The 23,060-nt window shown below is 43.1% G+C and overlaps 1 protein-coding gene across 2 annotated transcripts in view; it reads right to left on the bottom strand.

Annotated features, from left to right (window-relative positions):
• Window positions 1-23,060, bottom strand: part of rnf24 (ring finger protein 24) — a 151,177-nt gene that overhangs the window by 39,427 nt on the left and 88,690 nt on the right. For both annotated transcript variants that reach the window (XM_043700148.1, XM_043700086.1), the window contains exon 2: window positions 14,193-14,342. In XM_043700148.1, the coding sequence (XP_043556083.1) occupies window positions 14,193-14,335 (143 nt within the window). In that variant the 5' untranslated portion in view covers window positions 14,336-14,342. The remainder of the gene's footprint in view (window positions 1-14,192; window positions 14,343-23,060) is intronic.

Here is a 23,060-nt window from a genome sequence, read left to right as displayed (position 1 = left end):
TAGAGGGCATAGGTTTAGGGTGAGAGGGGAAAGATATAAAAGAGACCTAAGGGGCAACGTTTTCACGCAAAAAGGTGTATGGAATGAACTGCCAGAGGATGTGGTGGAGGCTGGTACAATTGCAACATTTAAGACCCATTTGAATGGGTATATGAATAGGAAGGGTTTGGAGCGATATGGGCCGGGTGCTGGCAGGTGGGGCTAGATTGGGTTGGGATATCTGGTTGGCATGGACAGGTTGGACCGAAGGGTCTGTTTCCGTGCTGTACATCTCTATGACTCTATGTATGCAGTATTTTGGCAATGAATAATAAATGATGTTCCTTTCCAATAGGGCTTCCTGGGTTATTATAAGCATTAGGAGAAAGTGAGGACTGCAGATGCTGGAGATCAGAGCTGAAAAATGTGTTGCTGGAAAAGCGCAGCAGGTCAGGCAGCATCAAAGGAGCAGGAGAATCGACGTTTCGGGCATAAGCCCTTCTTCAGGAATTAGGAACCTGAAGAAGGGCTTATGCCCGAAACATCGATTCTCCTACTCCTTTGATGCTGCCTGACCTGCTGCGCTTTTCCAGCAACACATTTTTCAGCTTATTATAAGCATTTACAGGAAACACCATTATATGGAAACCTATTTATGTATATTAGACCAAATACTATCTGAATGAGGGAACTTTGATACAATTTTGGTATTTTCTTCTCAATGCCAATCAGGGACCCCCATGATGTGTTGTATTCTGGAAGAGATGGCAAGCAATGTTCACAGGTGGGCACGAAAGATTCAACAGTATTACTGGGGCAAGACAGGTCATGGCAAATAGTGACCCTTTGAGCAATACCACTGAAAAACTGCTGCTTGTTGGACTTTGACAGGCACAGGTTGGCTTTGGTATGTGGCTTTATTCCTGATGAAGGGCTTTTGCCCGAAACGTCGATTTTGCTGAAGCTCCTCGATGCTGCCTGAATTGCTGTGCTCTTCCAGCACCATTGATCCAGAATCTGGTTTCCAGCATCTGCAGTCATTGTTTTTACCTATGGTATGTGTATGTGTGTGTGAGACCCACCCTCCCTACGTCTGTAAGGGAGTCTGCCAGCATTTACTGTGTTGCGTTCCACATTGTGGAGGCTCTCTCTTGTTTAGTCTGTTGGTGAAAGTGCTATCCTCAACCATGACTGCATCGCAGGGAGACAGGAAGCACAGTCCAAACTCCCCTCACCTTTACCTCACCTCTAATTTTGCAACAGCATCTCCCCAACCCAGCCAAATCACAGCCCACTGCCAAAACTCACACTGCATGTTAAAATGTACTGTGTCATCAGGAAGTTTCAAAGTATTTCATAACCAATTAATAACTCTTGAAGTAAAGACACTTTTGTTCCTGTAGACAAATGCAGCAACCAATGGGTGCACTACAAGATTCTAAGAATAGCAAATGAGATGAAACAAAAGTGGATCTGTCCTTGTGCTGTTGATAAACTGAGGCGCATTAGCCAGGCTTGGAGAAACCTCTGTGATTAGGTGCTATCTGATAGCTCTGGCTATCTGAACTACTTGAACAACTGCTTAGTTTAATTTTTTAAAAAATCATTCTAGGCCTGTATTTATTGCCCATTTCTAATTGTCCTTAAGTAGGTGATGATGAGCTGTCTACTCGAACTGCTGCAGTTCTTACGGTGTAGTTGTACAACCATTCCACTGGGGAGAGAATTCCACATTAATGATCCAGTGACAATGAAGGAATGTCCAAGTCAGGATGGTGGTATTCCCATATTTCTGCTACTGAGTGAAAGTAATGAAAGGCTGAATGTTGTGGATGTGGTTCTACTTAAAGAGACTGCTTTGCCAAGAAATGTTGGAGCTGCACTTATCCAGACAAGTGGGGCTTTCCATTTGAGGCGTCAGGAATTACTTCAGTATTCCTAGGCTCTGACCTGCTGCTATAGCCACTGTATTTATATGACTAGTTCAGCTCAGTTTCTGGTCAATGGCAAATCCCAGATAATGGTCCACCAGTGGCAGACGTCTCTTCACTAGCTAAAACTCTTAGCTCCAAAATTACATCATGAAATTCCCCTGTTTCTCTAGCTCTTCTTTGTAGCTGTTCATAGAATCCCTACAGTGTGGAAACAGGCCCTTCGGCCCAGCCAGTCCATACCAACCCTCCGAAGAGTAACTGACCCAGACCCATTCTCCTCTGACTAATGCCCTAACCTACTCATCCTTGAACACTAGAGTAACTTAGCTTGGCCAATTCACCTAACCTTCACATCTTTGCGATTTTGGGAGGAAACCAGAACACTTGGAGGGGAGAATGCACAAACCCCACACAGACAGTCACCCGAGGCTGGAATCAAACCCAGGTGCCTGCTACTGTGAGGCAGCAGTACCAATCACTGAGCCACCCAATTCTTTGATTAATCATTTGATCTTCTTCCCTGATATCTCCTGTGACTTACTGTCAAATTTAACATCAACTCCTATATTTATATTACACTCTTTTATAATAAAATCCCAAGGTGAGTGATCGAGGCATGACGAAACAACATCAGTCTCTTGCCCCGTGATCCAATCTGAGTTGGGGGGGAGGTGGCAGTGATGAAGAGGTTGTGGGTGAAATACACCCCTATACAGATTCAGTGTGAACGACCCTGCCTGGAATGGTCAGTGCCAACAGCACATTGACAGCAACCCAGCAACGATAGAAACTAAGACCCATTTCAATGTCAGACACATGAGAGTTTGGTGGAGAAAAGTGCAACCTGAATGGATTCCTTTCGGGTCATTATGCTTGTTATGAGTCTCCGACCATCCGATCAACGTATTGTTCTATTCCTTCCTGCTTCACAGATTTATCTAGACCCCTAAATCTATCTGTATTGACTCTCACAACATGCCATAGTGGGCTTGCACTCACTAGACACGCCAAGCAGAACATTATGGCCTCTGCTCCCCACACACTGAGGAGAAATTAGCAGCACCACATCTGAGAATGGGCTAAGGGTTACAACCTTAATCAGAACAATACTGTTTAATTTTTATCCAGCATGGGATGCTTTATTACACAAGCCTCAATAAAACACCCGTCCAGCTGACCTTATCCAAGCAGTAATAAGAGAAACAGTCAAGGTCAAAGAGCGAGGATGATGCACAGGGGTAGGGTGGGTTAGTTTGATTGACGCTGACAAACTGAAACCTGTTTTTCAAACTGCGACACGAACAGACCTATAAAATCAAACAGTGTCATCTGAGAGTGTCATTTATAACAAGGCCTGTGAGTATAATGTGTCAAATCAATTAAAGCGTTTGAGGAGAAGGAGTCAAAGAGTCACAGAGATATACAGCATGGAAACAGACCCTTCGGTCCAAATCATCCATGCCGACCAGATATCCTAAATTAATTTTGTCCCATTTGCCAGCATTTGCTCCACATCCCTCTAAACCCTTCCTATTCATATACCCATTCAGATGCCTCTTAAATGTTGCAATTGTACCAGCCTCCACCACTTCCTCGGCAGCTCATCCCATACATATACCACCCTCTGCGTAAAAACATTACCTCTTAGGTCCCTTTTATAACTTTCCCCTCTCACATTAAACCTATGCCCTCTAGTTTTGGACTCCTCCACCCTTGGGAAAAGACCTTGTTTATTTCCCGATCCATGCTCATGATTTTATAAATCTCTTTAAGGTCACCTCTCAGCCTCTGACCCTCCACAGAAAACAGCCTGACCCTGTTCAGCCTCTCCCGATAGCTCAAATCCTCCAACCCTGGCAACATCCTTGTAAATCTTTTCTGGACCCCCTCAAGTTTCACCAACATCCTTCCTATAGTAGAGTGACCAGAATTGCACGCAATATTTTAAAAGTGGCCTAACCAATGTACTGTACAGCTGCAACAAGGCCTCCCAACAAGGCCTCCCAACTCCTATACTCAACGCTCATACCAAATGCCTTCTTGACTATCCTATCAACCTGTGACTCTACTTTCAAAGAACTATGAACCTGCACTCCAAGGTGATTCTGGTCACCAACACTCCCCAGGACCTTACCATTAAGTGTATAAGTCCTGCTCTGATTTACCTTTCCAAAGTGCAGCACTTCACATTTATCTAAATTAAACTTGATTTGCCACTCCTCAGCCCATTGGCCCATCTGATCAAGATCCCGTTGTACTCTGATGTAACCTTCCTCATGTCCACTGCACCTCCAATTTTGGTGACATCTGCAAACTTACTAACCATACCTCCTATGCTCACATCCAAATCATTTATATAAATGATGAAAAGCCGTGGACCCAGCACTGACCCTTGTAGCACACTACTGGTCATAAACACCCGTCCAGCTGACCTTATCCAAGCAGTAATAAGAGAAACAGTCAAGGTCAAAGAGCGAGGATGATGCACAGGGGTAGGGTGGGTTAGTTTGATTGACGCTGACAAACTGAAACCTGTTTTTCAAACTGCGACACGAACAGACCTATAAAATCAAACAGTGTCATCTGAGAGTGTCATTTATAACAAGGCCTGTGAGTATAATGTGTCAAATCAATTAAAGCGTTTGAGGAGAAGGAGTCAAAGAGTCACAGAGATATACAGCATGGAAACAGACCCTTCGGTCCAAATCATCCATGCCGACCAGATATCCTAAATTAATTTTGTCCCATTTGCCAGCATTTGCTCCACATCCCTCTAAACCCTTCCTATTCATATACCCATTCAGATGCCTTTTAAATGTTGCAATTGTACTAGCCTCCACCACTTCCTCGGCAGCTCATTCCATACACATACCACCCTCTGCGTAAAAACATTACCTCTTAGGTCCCTTTTATAGCTTTCCCCTCTCACATTAAACCTATGCCCTCTAGTTTTGGACTCCTCCACCCTTGGGAAAAGACCTTGTTTATTTCCCGATCCATGCTCACGATTTTATAAATCTCTTTAAGGTCACCTCTCAGCCTCTGACCCTCCACAGAAAACAGCCTGACCCTATTCAGCCTCTCCCGATAGCTCAAATCCTCCAACCCTGGCAACATCCTTGTAAATCTTTTCTGGACCCCTTCAAGTTTCACCAACATCCTTCCTATAGCAGAGTGACCAGAATTGCACACAATATTTTAAAAGTGGCCTAACCAATGTACTGTAGAGCTGCAACAAGGCCTCCCAACAAGGCCTCCCAACTCCTATACTCAACGCTCATACCAAACGCCTTCTTCACTATCCTATCTACCTGTGACTCTACTTTCAAAGAACTATGAACCTGCACTCCAAGGTGTCTCTGGTCACCAACACTCCCCAGGACCTTACCATTAAGTGTATAAGTCCTGCTCTGATTTACCTTTCCAAAGTGCAGCACCTCACATTTATCTAAATTAAACTCGATCTGCCACTCCTCAGCCCATTGGCCCATCTGATCAAGATCCCGTTGTACTCTGATGTAACCTTCCTCATGTCCACTACACCTCCAATTTTGGTGACATCTGCAAACTTACTAACCATACCTCCAATGTCACATCCAAATCATTTATATAAATGATGAAAAGCCGTGGACCCAGCACTGACCCTTGTAGCACACTATTGGTCATTGGCCTTCAGTCTGAAAACAATCCTCCCACACCACCCTCTGTCTTCGACCTGGTCAATGCAAGGTTTGTTGAGATGCTAAATTTTACAGCACAGTCAACTATGCTCACAGCTCTAGGCTTCTCAAAGCCTCTTTCCACCCTTCTCATAGAGCTCGATCATCATTTGTTTCAATTCTTTCATCAAATGCTGTCAAAGCCAATATCCCCTCCCCGTCCGCAACTGCCCTTGACAAATTGGTGTAGGGGCAGTCACAGTGGTGCTGGGAACGGAATGCCAGGATTTTGATCCAGTTATATATTTCCCAGTCAGGATGGTGAGCTGCTTGGGAGCGATCTGTGGGTGATGGTGTTGCCACGTACCCCTGCTGCCCATGTCCATTTCGATGGTCGAGTTTGGGGTTTGGTTGGAACTGCCTGAGGAGTCTTGGTGAGATGCTGCAGTGCATTTTTTCTTTATATTCTGTGATGGGGTGTGGGCATCCTTGCGAGGCCATTGTGGGATGTCAATCCTTAATTACTTTTGTATTGAGGGCATTGACGGAGGGGAATTAAGTCTCAACTATATTGCTGTGGATGCACTTGTAGGTCAGACCAGATAAAGACTGTGGATTTCCTTCCCTAAAAGGATCTGTGAACCAAATGTGCTTCTACGACAATCAATGATACCTTCATGGGTCCATCACTGAGGCCAGCTTCAAGGATATTGTTACTCAACCTGCTTAGATACTTTATGACACATCTCTGGGGCAGGTGGGTCTTGAACCCGGGACTCTTGGCTGAGAGGTAGGAACTCTACCACTGCACCACAAGAACCCTTGAGACTAGCTTTTTATCCAGATTTCCGAATTGATTTTAAATTATACTCCAAAGGCTGTGCTGGAATTAATCCATCCCCAGAGCATTAGTCTGGATAGCTGCATTGCTCATCTGATGACATCACTACTAGGTCACCTTCCGCCCAATAAACGGTTCGCATTACTGACACTGTGGGTTGGTAGTGGAGGGTTGCAGGTCAAGTGGGTTCCTTTGTCCTGGGGTGGCTCAGTGGTTAGCACTGCTGCCTCACAGCACCTGGGTTTGATTTCAGCCTCAGGTGCCTGGAGTTTGCACATTCTCCCTGTGTCTGCGTAGGTTTCCTCCAGGTGCTCCAGTTTCCTCCCACAGTCCAAAGATATGCAGGTCAGGTGAATTAGCCATGCTAAATTGCCCATAGTGTTAGGTGCATTAGTCAAGGGTAAATATAGGTTAGGGAGATGGATCTGGGTGGGTTACTCTTCAGAGGGCTGGTGTGGACTTGTTGGGCTGAATGGCCTGTTTCCACATTGTAGGGATTCTAATTCTAATCAAGCATTGAACTTTGGGAAGGTTGCTGGAGCGGCACATCCAGGCAAGTCAAGAGAAGTCAGGCCCAAGCCTACATGTTGTCCAGATCTTAAACATTGGATCATATAAACAGGAGTAGGCCATTCAAGTGTTCCAACATTCAATGAGATTGTGCTTGATCTGTGGCTGAATTCCATAAACCTGCTTTTGGCTCATATATCCCTTAATACTTTTGAGTAACAAAAATTAATCTGTCTCAGATTTAAAATTAACAACTGATCCAGCAAACTGTGCTGTTTGTGCAAGGGAGTTCCAAACATCAGCCACCTTTTGTGTATAGATGTTCTTTCTAAAATCTCTCCTGAACTGAGTCTGACCTAATTCTCAGACTATACCCTCTAGTTGTAGAATCCCCAATCAATGGAAACAATTTATTTTTATCTACCTTGACTTTTCCTGTTAATATTCTGAAGACTTCAATCAGATCACTCCCTAACCTTCTAAATTCCAAAGAACACAGGCCTAATTTGTATTGTCTTCTCAAAACCTCTGAAGTACAGGTACAGTTCTTGCAAACCTATGTTGTATGCCCTCCAAGGCCAATATATCTTAATGAAGGTATGGTACCTTGATCTGCTTACAATACTCCAAGTGGGGTCTAACCAGGGTTTTGTATAACTACAGTAAAACATCTGCATCCTCGTACTCTCGTCCTAAAGATATAAAGGCCAGCATTCCATTAGCTTTCTTGATTACTTTCTGCACCTGTTTGTGATATTTTAGAAATGTGTTCCTGAATCTCCCATTCTCTTTGCACTGTATTTAACTTCATACCGTCTAGAAAGTGCCTCGAAATATCCTTTCTCGACTTAAAATATGTAACCTCAAACTTGATCACATTGGAGTCTATCTGTGGAGTCATGAATATAAGTTAGCTCGCTGAGCTGGAAGGTTTGTTTTCAGACATTTCATCACCATGATTAGGTAACATCATCAGTGAGAGTCTCCGGTGAAGTGCTGGTTACCTGGTATGGTAGTGAAACATCTGAAAACAAACCTTCCAGCTCAGTGAGCTAACTTACTTACTTATCATCAATCTGAGCTGCTAATCTTCTCAAAAATCACTATTTAATGAATATTGCTGAAGGTTGTGTTAATATCCCCATTTCTGACGTTATGATGGAGGAAAGGTCATTGATGAACAGCTGAAAACGACTGGGTCTACGATGTTACCCTGAGGAACTCCTGCAGAGATGCCCTGGAGCTGATTGCTCACAATTTTAACCATCTTCCTTTATGTTACAAATGACTCTAACCAATTGGAGAATTTTCCAATGATTCCCATTAACTTCAATTTTTGCTAGGGCTTGTTGATGCTATAATCGGTCAAGTGCTGCCTTGATGTTAAGGACAGTGATTCTCCTCTCACCTCTGGAATTCAGCTCCTTTGTCCATTTTTGAACCAAAGTTGTAATGAGGTCAGCAGCCAGGTAGCCCTGGAAGAACCCTAAATGAGCATCAATTTATTGCTGAGTATGTCAATGGCACCAACTAGAAGTTTGCTGATGATTGAGAATGGTCTGAGGGCAGCAATTAGTCGGGTTAGATCTATTTTTTTTGTGGCCTGGATACAGTCAGAGATCTACAGCACGGAAGAAAGTCCTTTGGCTCATTGCCATAAGACTATTATATATAGGAGCAGAATTTGGCCCATTGAGTTTGCTCTGTAATTCGATCATGGCTGATATCTTTCTCAATCCCATTCTCCTGCCTGCTCTCCATATTCTTTGATCTCCTTAATAATCATGAACCTGTCTCTGATTTAAATACACTCAATGACTTGGCCTCCATAGCCCTCTGTGGCAATGAATTCTCCAGTTCCACCTTCTGGCTTAAGAAATTCCTCCTCATCTCAGTTCTTGAGGGTCATCCTTTCATTCTGAAGCTGTGCCTTCAGGTCCTCGTCTCTCCTAACTGGTGGAAACATCTTCTCCATGTCCACACTATTAAAGTCTCTCAGTATTCCTTCAATCAGCTCCTCAATTGGGTCAGCACTGGGCAAAAACAACCACATAACAAGTCCAATTTTGCCAGCTCTTGGCCCAAAGCCTTGTATGCCTTGCCAACTTAGCATATTATACCAGTGATATATCGGGGGAAATGTTTGAGATGCTTCATGAATGCCAGTGTCATGGCAGCACTAGAGCAACATTTGTAGAACACTGCTAGTTCTGAAATATAGACCTTCAGTACTATAGGTGAGATGGGGCAGGGCCTCTGTTAAAGCCTCTCAACCACAGCATTTACAGTATTCAGATCTTTGAGTATTTCTTCATATCACGTAGAGTGATTTGAATTAGCTGAAGAGTAACATCTGCAATGTTGGGAAACTCAGGATGAAGAGAAGGTTAAGTCGTAGTCATATCACTGTCTGGTCATCTATGGCCCAGGCTAATGTTCTAGGGAGATCCTACCTCAGCAGCTGATGGCATTGGATAAACAAATCTGGAAATAAAAATCCAGTTTACCCATGGCGAACATGATACTATCATCGAGTGTAGAGAAGAAAATCTACTGTCCTTCCCTGATGTGGGGAACAAATTATTCTAGACTCATGGCAATGTGATTGGCTCTTAACTGCTCCCTCAATTGACCAAGCAAACCACCCAATGGCAATTAGGGTTGGGTTGACTCCTCATTTTTCATGACGCCTGGTACTGCTCCTGGCAGGCCCTCCTGTACTGTTCATTAAATCAGAGTTTAGGATAATGGTAGAATGGGGGATATGCTGGTCCGTGACGTACAGCTTGTGACTCAATGCAGTTTTGGGTTGCTAGATCTGATCAAAATCTATCCTCACTGTGAAGACCGAACTTAACTTTCTTAAGGACCATTGTCATGTCATTCCTATTGATACTGTGTTGAATTGAACATTGCTAAAAGGGACACAAAGTTGAAGCTTTTCATTTTGTACTTATCAGGAGTTTAACATCAGAAAGCAAAATTTGAAAGGGTACATCAATACAACATATGAAGAAAGTACTGATACTCTCATGAGCAGATGCATCTGCGACAGGTAGGTGGGTGAGGGAAAGGCCTAGCACGTCTTTCCCTCTTGTTGGTTACTTTAACACCTGATGCTGAGCCAATCTAGCAGCAATGCAGCTTGGCCTGTCGTGCTGCTACCAATACTCTTGTGGTGGACATAGAAACCCCTGCCCAGAGTACGTTGATTATCCTTGCCAAGCTAAGCGCTTCTCTGAATTAGTGATCAAAAGGAGGAGCATTGATTCATCAACAATGGGGTTGAGGACAGGTTGTAACCAACAAGAAGTTTAATTTTCACGTTCAATGTGGAAATCAAATGGATACTCTGTTTTTCTCTTCAGGCCTGAGCTCCATTTTTATTTCAGATTTCTCGCATCTGCAGTATTTTGCTTTTACTAAAATAACTGATTGTATCATGTTTTGCTGGTGCACAGCAGGTCTTTCCTGCAAAATCTTTCACACCCACCAGAACAGCCAGCAAGGGCCTTTGTTTAATGCCTCTTGACCAAAAGAAACCATTGTCAGCAAAGAAGTGTTCCTGGCGACCCAGGAAATTCTGGGACCCAGGTTCAGATCCCACCGTGGCAGATGGTAGAATTTGAATTCAGTAAAGAATCAGCAATTAAGGGTCTAATAATGGCCGTGAATATGTTGTTGATTATCGGAAAAATCCGTCTGGTTCACTAATGTCCTTTAGGGAAGGAAACTGCCATCCTTACCTGGTCTGGCTTACATGTAACTCCAGACCCACAGAAATGTGGTTGACTCTTAACAATGTAGGATGGGCAATAAATGCTGGCCTAGCCAGCGTTGTCATCATCCTGTGAATAAATTTTTAAAAAAGTACTGCCTCATGATTTCATTTACAATGGGTCAAAGTCACCAATAACATGAAGGACACACACCAAAGCTAAAAAAAATCTTGTTTACTGGCATTTGCAGTTAGATAAATTAAATCCACTTTTATAACCTGCAATTATAAATACAAATTAAACCGTAGTTTGCTGAAGTAATTAGCAGAACCTTGATTAAGATAAAACAAACATGTGGCACACCACTTGTGTATTTTGCCAACCTGAAACAAGCCAATTTACGGCTTGTGGGCGGCACGGTGCCACAGTGGTTAGCACTGCTGCCTCACAGCACCAGAGACCCGGGCTCAATTCCCGCCTCAGGCGACTGTCTGTGGAGTTTGCACATTCTTCCCGTGTCTGCGTGGGTTTCCTCCGGGTGCTCCGGTTTCCTCCCACAGTCCAAAAATGTGTAGGTTAGGTGAATTGGCCATGCTAAATTGCCCGTAATGTTAGGTGAAGGGGTAAATGTAGGGGAATGGGTCTGGGTGGGTTGCACTTCAGCGAGTCGGTGTGGACTTGTTGGGCTGAAGGGCCTGTTTCCACACTGTAAGTAATCTAATCTAATGCCTATTCTCTGATTCCTGTTAGTCAGACAATTCTATCCATGCCAAAATGTTACCCTGTATAGCCTGAGCTTTAATATTCCACAATAACCTTTGATGTGGCACTGTTCATGAGAACTTCAAACTAGTTAGAGGGGAGGCAGTGTCTGGGAGAGGGGAATTGTAGGTTTATAAAGCAAGTGGATATGGCAGAATTACAGAGCTGCTATTTGGATAATGATATCCAGAGTGGGCACAGGAAGGGACAAGTCTACAAACATAGATAAACCATGAGTAACAAGGTCAAAGGGCAAAATTTGCCTAAAAGGAGAAATGAATGGTTCTTTACTTGAATGTAGTATTTAGAATAAAATAGAGGATTTAATCACACAGATACAGCTTACTGAATGATTTTATAACCATTACGGAGCTATGGTTTCAAGGATTTCAAAGCTAAGAACTAAATATTTGGAAGTATGTGTCTTTTGAAAGGAGAGACAGAAAAGAAAGTGTGATGGGGTAGCATTGTTGGTATAGGATGGAATAAGGTTTATAGCAAAAAAATGATCTTGTATCAGGAGACATTAGTAGGAGTACTCTATTGGTCCCCTAAAAGTAGTTACACTGTATGACAAAGAATACATCAGGGCATAATGAAGACATGTAACAAAGGCAGTACATTAATCATGGGTGACTTTAATCTTCATGTTGATTGGGATTGTCAAATGAGGAAGAATTCACAGAAAATATTCTGGACAGTTTTCTAGAACAATATGTTGTGGATCCAATCAGTCATCAGGCTATTTTGAATCTGGCAACGTGTAATGAGGCAGATTTAATAAAGTACATCAAAATAAAAGATCCCCTTGGAAACAGTGACAATAACCCGGTGGAATGCAGTATTCAGTTTGAGAGGGAGGTATTTGCTAAACTTAACTAAAGGTAATTACAAAGGATTGAGGGCAGATCTGACTCGAGTAGACTGGGAAAGGAGTTTAGCAGCAAAGATGGTTGAGAAAGAACGGCAGATGTTTAAGAAAATAGTTCATGGATCACCGTGAAGATACATTCCAGTTAGGAAGAATCGTGTTCCTGTCCTTCCTAAATACCCTGCACCCATCAAGATTCAGGGCCTCCTCAATGTCACTGTAATGGCTACCAGATCATATATACCACTCATTTATATGTGTTCTCAGGTCAGAGAGAGGGATTTTGTTTTTATCACTTTACTGGCTTTGTAAATAGTCTTCCTTGTTGACTGACTTTTAGATTGATACTCTACACCCTTTCCTGACATGGTCTGTTTATCATTTCGCACATTAATATCATTCTCTTTGGCCTTGAGTCTATGCTTTGATTTGCTACGTATCTCCTGATTTGATCCTTTGCCCCCAGTACTCAGCTTGAAATTCTCTCTACTTCCCAAGTTATGTGGTTGGGAAGAGCACCGGCCCCAGCACAGTTCACAAGGAGAATGGTTCACTGGTACAGAACCCACTTTCCCCAGTTCTAGTGCCAGGGTCCGACAAACTGAACCCACTTTTCCCACACCGTCTTTGAGCTACACATTCATCTCTCTCTAATTTGATTTGTCCAATGCCAAGTTGTACTTGGTTCTGATAAGGACACACAGATTAAGACTTTTCAGGTTCTTCTTCTTAATTTGACACCTAGGTCCTCACACTGACAATGTAGAACCTCGTTCTTTGTCCTTCCAAACATCACTGTGGACTACATTTACCCTTCCACTGCAAGCTCCTCTACAGCTCTGAAGAGACGTCCTGAACCCTGGCACTGCCCAATTAATACAGCCATCTGGAGTCACACGCTGTGCTGCAGACAACACAGCCAATCCCCCTCACCATATAACCACTACATTTCTTCTCTTTCTCCTCATTTCCTATGCCATGGTGTCAAGGTCAGTTCGTTGATCCTCTCTGTAGTCCTCACTCTCATCAAGAGAAGCTGCAAGAACCTCAAACCATTGAGTAATTGCAAAGGCTGTGATTCCTGAACTGCTACCCACTGGGTCCCCTTGTCCGCCCCACTCACACTCACAGTCTCCTGTTCCTGAACACTGATCACATCAGATGACACAAACCTCAGAGGTAGGACACCTTCTTGGTACAAAGATTCCAGGTAACCTGCTCCATCTTGTGGGGCTTGTCTGAAACTTTGCTTCCCGTGCCTGATCGCATAATAAGAACCTCCTATTTATCATTGTGGAACTACCTGGGCTCCTGGTCCAGCAAAATCTCAAACTGAGAATGTTTCTTTTTGTTCTCAAATCCTTTCCTGGCTTCATGTGTTGCCGGCTTCAGGATCTCTTCATTCTTCCAGTTCTGACCTCATGCGCACCCTCACTTTTAATTGGTCCAACATTGGCATCATTCTAAAAGCTGACTAGGTTCTGAGATCTGGAATTCCCTTCCTGAACATTTCGGTCTCTCCACTGCCTGAGAGTGTGGTGGAGGCAGGTTCAATCGAAGTATTCAAAAGGAAATTAGATGGTTGTTTGAAAAGGAACAATGAGCATGGCGAGGGAGTGAAAGCAGTCGAAACCGCATGGGCTAAGATGCTCATTTGGAGAGTCAGGGCAGAGAGAATGGGCTGAATGGCCTCCTTCTGTGCAGTGACAAGTCTGTGATTAAAACCGACTGCTGTTATTCAGTTTTTGGTCACCAGTTCTAATGTCTCCTTGTGAGGCTCTGTGTTCAATTTTGTCTGATATCATACTTGGGCTGTTTTACTACATGTTATTTAAAGGCAGGCTGCGCTTTTTTCTATTAGCTATTGCCGTAAAAATTAGTCTACTTTTGCTGAGTTGACTTGAAGCCATCCCTTACCTGATTAAGTAACAGCAGAACAGTAAACTGAGGATGAAGACAAAGATTGCTGTCCCAAAAACCACAATGTAGATATTGAGCGGAAGGTTCTGGAACCCTATGTTTGGCATCCTGAAGTTGTACTGCCGGAAATCAGTGCTCATGGATAGCCTGCAAAAGTGGGAGGAGAAAGAGAGAGCTGCTGGTTAATATTTGTCACCAATGACGTTGCTTGCACTGCAGCGTGTCCCACTGTCATTTCAATGATTGACAATGGACAGAAAAATTAAACAGTTGTCCCCCTAAAGATTGCACAGTGTACAAAGTACAGGTTGCTCCAGAGCTCCGGAATTGATTGAGTGGATTGCCCACAGTGTACTGTTCCAGTCACGAGTATGGTGTTTACACTAGTACACTGTCTCAACCATGCTAGGCATATCTCAACACTGTCTAGACTGTATTGGTCTCCATTCCTGAAATGGTGTACTCCCAGCACCTCATCCATTGTACTTGTTATGGCTTACCCTGCATACCATTATTGACTGCACTCATTTCTACCTGGTGCTGCTCTTGCGGTATTACCTTGACCTATCCACTGTGTTTAATAATTACATAAGGCCCACAGTTGAATAGGTAGTGCCAGTTTGGAAAGCTGCACTTACTAATGAACAAGTGTGAGAGCATTCAGATAGAAGCACTGAAACCGATTCCAGGTAATGCCTGCCAAAGCTGCTCTGACACAACCAAACAACTGAATACGCATTCCCTTGCTGAGAGACACAAAAAAAGCCTAGTCTACACTTCACCAACAAACTCTGGGATCCCCCAACCTCTCGTCACCTTCTCTTGCCACAGTCACATGGATGTAAATCTGTGATGGAATTAAGGAGGAAAGGCATTACTCTACAAATCTAGAACTAGGGGGTCACTGGTTAAAAATCACTGGCCAACCGTTTAAAATTGAGAGAAGGCAAAACATTTTCTTTCGGAGGGCAGTGGGCTTTTGGTACTCTTCCTGAAACGTTGGAAGCAGAGTCCGTCAATACTTTTATACCAGAGATAGACAGACTCTTGTGGAACAAGATGGTGAAAGTCTATCGGGGGGCAGGAATGTGGACTGAATTTATAATCAGATCAGCCATGGGATCATTAATGATGCAGCGAGCTTGAGGGGCTCAATGGCCCACTTCTGCTCCTGTGTACACAAGGATATAGGATAAACAGATACAAGACAGCCCAATCCCTACGTTACAAGGCCCACTCCCGCTCCTGTGTGCACTCGGATATAGGATAAACAGATACAAGACAACCCAATCCCTACTTTACAAGGTCCACTCCCGCTCCTGTGTGCACTAGGATATAGGATAAACAGATACAAGACAGCCCAATCCCTACTTTACAAGGCCCACTCCCGCTCCTGTGTGCACTAGGATATAGGATAAACAGATACAAGACAGCCCAATCCCTACTTTACAAGGCCCACTCCCGCTCCTGTGTGCACTAGGATATAGGATAAACAGATACAAGACAGCCAAATCCCTACTTTACAAGGCCCACTCCCGCTAATGTGTGCACTAGGATATAGGATAAACAGATACAAGACAGCCCAATCCCTACTTTACAAGGTCCACTTCCGCTCCTATGCGCACTAGGATATAGGATAAACAGATACATGACAGCCCAATCCCTACTTTTCAAGGCCCACTCCAGCACCTGTGCGAACCAGGATATGGGATAAACAGATACAAGACAGCCCAATCCCTACTTTACAAGGCCCACTCCTGCTCCTGTGTACACGAGGATATTGGATAAACAGATACAAGACAGCCCAATTCCTACTTTACAAGGCTCACTCCCACTCCTGTGTACACTAGCATATAGGATAAACAGATACAAGACAGCCCAATCCCTACTTTACAAGGCCCACTCCCGCTCCTGTGCACACGAGAATATGGGATAAACAGATACAAGACAGCCAAATCCCTACTTTACAAGGCCCACTCCCGCTAATGTGTGCACTAGGATATAGGATAAACAGATACAAGACAGCCCAATCCCTACTTTACAAGGCCCACTCCCACTCTTGTGTGCACTAGGATACAGGATAAATAGAATTAAGACAGCCCAATCCCTACTTTACAAGGCCCACTCCTGCTCCTGTGCGCACTACTATATAGGATAAACAGATACAAGACAGCCCAATCCCTACTTTCCAAGGCTCACTCCCACTCCTGTGTACACGAGGATATTGGATAAACAGATACAAGACAGCACAATTCCTACTTTACAAGCCTCACTTTAGGATAGATGTACTTTCACACAAAATGCAATGTGCTGTAAACATTTTCTTTCTATTCTGTAAATGACGCAGTCTGAATTGCTCAATCCTTTTTTTTGTATTTTATTTTAATTATTGTATATAACTATGTTCACTTATGTACATATTTGATTTGTATCATAATCGTTAACACAATTTGGCCCCAGGCACCCTGATGGTTTAACAAATCAATTACCTTTGATTGAGTTTTTTGTCTATCTACCTATCCTTCCATCTGTATATGTCCCTTCTGGCCTTTCCATCTATCCTGGCCTGCCAGTCAACTGCTGCTAACTTCACATACCAGTGCTACTGTCTGAATTATGTGATGTTGTTACCTCAAGTTACATAGGATCAGTTGGTGTGGAATTTACTCACAGGTGAGATTCCCTGGGCTCTCTTCCCACCGTAAAAATTTACTTGTACGCTGAACTTGTCACTGGACCCCCTACGCCAGGTACTGTTTGTCCTGGGTACTTTGCTGTTTAGCACTACCTCTCCAGCTGTGCTCAGCCAGGCCCTAACTCAAAAAGACACATGGGGTATGGAGTTACACAGCATTCAAAAGCACAGGACACGAAGTGTGTGACTGAATACATTTTGTGGACCGGTTTGATAAGGTACAGAGATAAAGTCAGTGGCAGGTTTTTGGTGTTTTGGGTTTCACAACATCTAATAGTGGTTTTGTATTTATAAAACATCATATACCACAAATACTCATTAAAACCTTTTAAAAATATGTACACCTAACCTTCAAGATAAAGTCATTGGTGTTGGAGATCCTGTGGCAGCCGATTCCCTTTTGTTTACAGGTTGGTTTGTGCAGTTGTGTGCAAGGGCAGCTTTTTTTTAGCTTTCTTGGAGTGTGGACATTACTGGCAAGGCCAACCTTTCTAGCCCATCCCTAACTGCCCCTGAATTGAGTGGCTTGTTGGGGCAATTTCAGACTCAACCACCCTGCTCTCGAGTCACACAGAGACTGGGTAAAGAAAGATGACAGATTTCCCTTCCGTTAAGGAGAGAAGTGATTGAGGCAGGTCCATGTAACAATCAGTGACAGTTTCACAGTCACCGTCACTAATTTTCAATTCCAGTTTCATTATTAAATGTAAAGCCCACAATGCTACTGTGTTGGGGATTTGAATCCTTGCCCTCAGAGCATTCGAACAAAGAACAAAGAAGAACAAAGAAAATTTACAGCCCAGGAACAGGCCCTTTGGCCCTCCAAGCCTGAGCCGATCCAAATCCACTGTTTAAACCTATCACCCAATTCCTAAGCATCTGTATCCCTCTGCTCCCCACCTACACATGCATCTGTCCAGACGCATCTTAAATGAATCTACTGTGCCTGCCTTTACCATCTCTGCTGGCAATATGTTCCAGACACATACCACCCTCTGTGTAAAGTACTTGCCGTGTGTATCCCCCTTAAACTTTTCATCTCTCACCTTGAAAGCGTGACCTCTCGTTATTGAATCCTTCACCCTGGGAAAAAGCTTTTCGCTATCTACCCTGTCTATACCCTTCATGATTTTGTAGACCTCAATCAGGTCCCCCCTCAATCTCTTTTTTTCTAATGAAAACAAACTTAATCTACTCAATGATATATTGGATAACTCTTTCAGTCACATTACCACAGGGCCACCATTTCCTCTCATTAGGAGCAGAGCTGTTTCTGTTGTTTAACTCCACAACACAAGGTTGGGAAGCAGGGTAATGTCTTCTTACAGAAAGCACAGAACAACTGAGCCTGTAAGGTCAGAGATGTCCCACTGTGTGGCAAGCACAACACTGGAAACTAATGTAATAAAGAGAGAACAAAAATAAAACCAGCATTGCTTTTTTTAACAATCAAGTAATGTCCCTAGCTCCCCTGTAACAATCAACATGTATCAATGCTGAGTGTGTCAGGACATTTAGCTCTGACAGAATTTGTCTGAACAAATAACGATGATGCATGCAAGAATGAAGTGAAACTAATGTAAAGAGAAACATTTACAAGTGAATTTTAAATTTGAAAAACACGTGCCACTTCTGTGCTCCCAATAAACCTCATGTTAATGGCAATGGAGTTAAGTAAGAAAGTTGTGGCCATCAATCTGATCCTTCCTATTTGTCCAGGAAGATCCTTTCTATCTGTATGATAGCCATCTCCTGTGAGTGTTGCCGGCACTTTCAATTTTAACTGGAATTACATGGAAAAATGTAGGAATGTGGAAATCTCTGATTACGCCGTTGTGAAAGGCACACTATTGATAACCCCGACCCTGGAACACGCTGTCTGACTTGGGTTAAAGGGTTCCAAAGACGATAGAGTGTAACTGAGGTCAGAAAGATTTTGTGAATTGTATTGTGAGGTTGAACTTGAATTGTAGCTCGTTGGTGTTACTCAACAGTCAATTGAGAAACATAGTTTCTTTAATTTCCTTGTCTTCTCCCACTGATCGGAACAGCTTCTTATTTTGTTTGTACAGACTGAAGAAGGGACCACTCCCATTCATCCTCAAAACCAAATGTCAAACAATGCTTGGGTTTACAATTCAATGTGCATTAATTACTGGCTCACATCTAATCCAGTGTCTGTCACTACCTGGATTATAATCCAGTGTCTGTCACTCACTGGATTATAATAGATTAGATTACTTACATTGTGGAAACAGGCCCTTCGGCCCAACAAGTCCACACCGACCCGCTGAAGCATAACCCACCCAGACCCATTCCCCTACATTTTACCCCTTCACCTACAGGCAATTTAGCATGGCCAATTCACCTAACCTGCACATTTTTGGACTGTGGGAGGAAACCGGAGCACCCAGAGGAAACTCACACAGACACGGGGAGAATGTGCAAACTCCACACAGTCAGTTGCCTGAGACAGGAATTGAACCCAGGTCTCTGGCGCTGTGAGGCAGCAGTGCTAACCACTGAGCCACCGTGCCACCCACTAATAGTGCCTGTCATTCCTGTCATTGTAGAGTCATAGAGGTCTATAGCACAGAAAAAGGCCCTTTGGTCCATTGAGTCTATGTTGATCAAAGCAGCCCCCGAACTATTTTAATTCCATTTTCCAGCACTTGGTCACAGCCATGTATGTCATGGCATTGCAAGTACACATCTACCTATTTCTAAAATGTTATGAGGGTTTTTGTTTCTGTCACCCTTACAGACAGTGAGTCTAGATTCCCATCAGCCTCTGAGCGAATTTCTTTTTCTTCATTCAGAGGATGAGGCTGTCACTGGCTGGGCCAGCTTTTATTGCCTAACCCTAATTGCCCAGAGGGCAGTTCAGAGTCAACCACATTGCTGTGAATCTGAAGTTACTTGTAGTCCAGGCCAGGTAAGGACGACAGTTTCCTTTCCTTAAGGACATTAGTGAACCAGATGGGCTTTTTCCTGACAATTGACAATGGATTCATGGTCACTAGTACTCTTAATTCCAGGAATTTATTGAGTTCAAATTCCATTATCCGTCATGATAATATCCAAGCCTGGGCTCCTAGAACATTAGCAAAGTCTTTGGATTAATAATCTAGCATTAATACCAATAGGCCATTGCCTCCCCTATATTTCTGCACATGGCCTCTAAACCTCTTGCCCCTTACCTCTATTTCCCTGGTAATTAAACACTCCATCAAGGAGAAAAAGTTCCTTCCTGTTTACCTAGTCTAGGCCTGTCATAATTTGATACATCTTAATTATTTCCCTCCTCAGTTGCCTCTGCTCAAAGGAAAATAACCCCATCGTCTATACTTCCCACTGCCTTGGGAAAGCAGTCAATATAATCAAAGACGCCTCCCACCCCAGTTATACTCTCTTCCACCCTCTTCCAGAAGATACAAATGTTTGAAAACTCATACCAACAGATTCAAGAACAGCTTCTTTCCCGCTATTATTAGACTTATGAACAGACCTTTCATATATTAGAGTACACCTTTCTCTACATCTTCTCTATAGCTATGACACTATATTCTACATTCTATTACCCTGATGTACTTATGTAAGGCAGCTCCTTTGAGCTTACCCACCCCTCTCGTCCTATACCTATGTTCTCTAGTAACTGACATTTCCAGTTTGGAAAAAAGACTCTTGACGATCCATGCTATCCATGCCTCTCATAATTTTATACACTTCTTTCAGGTCACATCTCAGCCTCTAACGAAAACAATCCAAGTTTGTCCAACCTCTCCTTATAGGTAACACCTTTCAATCCAGGCAACATCCTGCTAAGTCTCTTCGACACCCTCTCCAAAGTCTCCACATCCTTCCTTTAGTGCAGCGACCAGAAGTGCACACAATACTCCAAATCTGATTTGTCTGGTTAGCACGCAAAACAATACTTTTTACTGTATCTCGTTACATGTGACAATAATAAATTGAATTGAATTAAATAATAATTAAAACCCTCCAGCTCAGGCAAAACCTGGTAAATCTCTTTTAGAACAAAAGCATAGAACATAGAACAGTATAGCACAGGAACAGACCCTTCATTTACCATGTACGTACCAACCACGAAGCTTGATCACATGCACCAACTGGTTCAGGACAGCTTCTTCCCTGTCGTTATTAGTCTGATAAATGGACTCTTTAACTTCAAATAATGCTGATCTTGTTAATGTTGATCTTGCCGCGTGCATGCCCTGTGCAGTGTAATCTGTATACTTCTGTCCAAGTTTCTTTTTTCTCACCTTATGGTCTGTACATTCTTGCTTACTATGATCTGCCTGTTCTACTCATAAACAAAACTTCTCACTGTCCTTAGGTGCATGTAACAATAAATAATCATATGATGCCATTCTAAACTAATTCCATCTGTGTCCACATGGTCTGTAATCTTCTATTCCCCGTCTGATCATATATTGGTCTAAATGCCTCTTAAGCGTTGCTATTGTATCTGCTTCTATCACCTCCCCTGGCTGTGCCCTCCAGGGACCTACCACCCTCTGTGTAAAAAACTGGCCTCGCACATCTCCTTTGGACTTCCCCCTCTCACCTTAAACCTATGCCTCCTAGTACCTGACATTTCCACCTTGGGAAAAAGACTTTGTCTACCCACTCTATCCACGCCTCCCATAATTTTATACAATTCTATCAGATTACGTCTCAGCCTGTAACGAAAACAGTCCATGTTTGTTCAACTTCTCCTTATAGCTAACACTTTTCAATCCAGGCAACATTCTGCTAAGCCTCTTCTACACCCTCTCCAAAGCCTCCACATCCTTCCTATTGTGCAGTGACCAGAAGTGCACACAATACTCCAAATGTGGTCTGACCAAAGTCTGATACAATTGCGACATGACTTGTATCCCAAAATCCCTCTGTATTTCTGTTGGTACGTAAAGGTCTGGCCATTAACAGTATACTTTCCTCTCGTATTTGACCCCCCAAAATATATCACCTCACATTTGTCTGGAGTAAACTCTATCAGCCATTTCTCAGCCCAACATTGCTGTTGATCTACATCCTTCTGCACCCTTCCTTACTATCCACAACTCTACCAATTTTCGTGTCATCCGCAAACTTACTAATCTGACCATTGGCATTTTCATCCAAATCATTTTTATACATTACAAACAACAAAGATCCCAGCACTGATCCACGGAGCAACACAGGTCGCAAAACTCCAGTCATAAAAACACCCGTCCATAACTACCCTCCATCTTCTATAATCTTTGAGGTCCAACTTTTCAACTTACTTCTGAATTCCATACAGTCTGTTTTTAGGACCATCTCTTATTTTACCTGTATCATTTGTACCAACATGTACCATGACCACTGGCTGTTCACTCTCCCCCTCCAATAAGTCCTGTAACTGCCCTGAGACGCACTTGACACTAGGGTAGCAACATACCATTGTGGAGTCTCATTTGCAACCATAGAAACACCTGTGTATTCTCCTTACAGCTAAATCTTGTTTGACTATTTCATTCCAACACATTTTAATTTTTCCCTGTGCAGCAGAGCCAATTTCCTCTGCAGTTAAATCACTCCTGTAATGTGGATTTCAGAACTGCATGCAATATACTCGCTGTGGCCTAACCAACCTTATATATTGCTCCAGCATAACCTGCATGCTCTTAAACCAAAAAGAGAAAAGCAATTATCCCATGTTCCTTCTTAACCACTTTATCTACCTGACCTATTACATTAAGGGGCCAGTGGAGATGCACAACAAGGTCTTATGATCCTCAGTACTTCCCAGCGTCCCACTGTTCATCATGTTGTATAATCTAGTGTCTGTTGTGCCCTGGTATATAATCCAGTGTCTACTGGTCACTAGTTTATATTCCAGTGTCTGTAAGTTACTGGTTTATAATGTAATGTCCATAATGTGCAAATTTAGAAATTATATAAAATTTTTGGGAAAAGCATTTACAGCAGATTATTGCAGGTGGGAAGGTTAAAAGACCATGTCTGGAATGTTCTGTTTTTGCTTTAAGTGTGGGTCAGGTGTTTTTAAGGATGAGTAACTTCCTGCCCTCATCAACGAGAAAGCACATGGATGACGAGCCGAACAGGCACTGAAGTGTGACCGGCTCCCCAATCAATCAGGTGCCCTGGCCGAGAAGTCCTAC

The sequence above is a fragment of the Chiloscyllium plagiosum genome, chromosome 1 (assembly GCF_004010195.1).
Source record: "Chiloscyllium plagiosum isolate BGI_BamShark_2017 chromosome 1, ASM401019v2, whole genome shotgun sequence".
NCBI classification, from domain to species: Eukaryota; Metazoa; Chordata; class Chondrichthyes; order Orectolobiformes; family Hemiscylliidae; genus Chiloscyllium; species Chiloscyllium plagiosum.
This window is presented reverse-complemented; position numbering and strand designations above follow the sequence as displayed.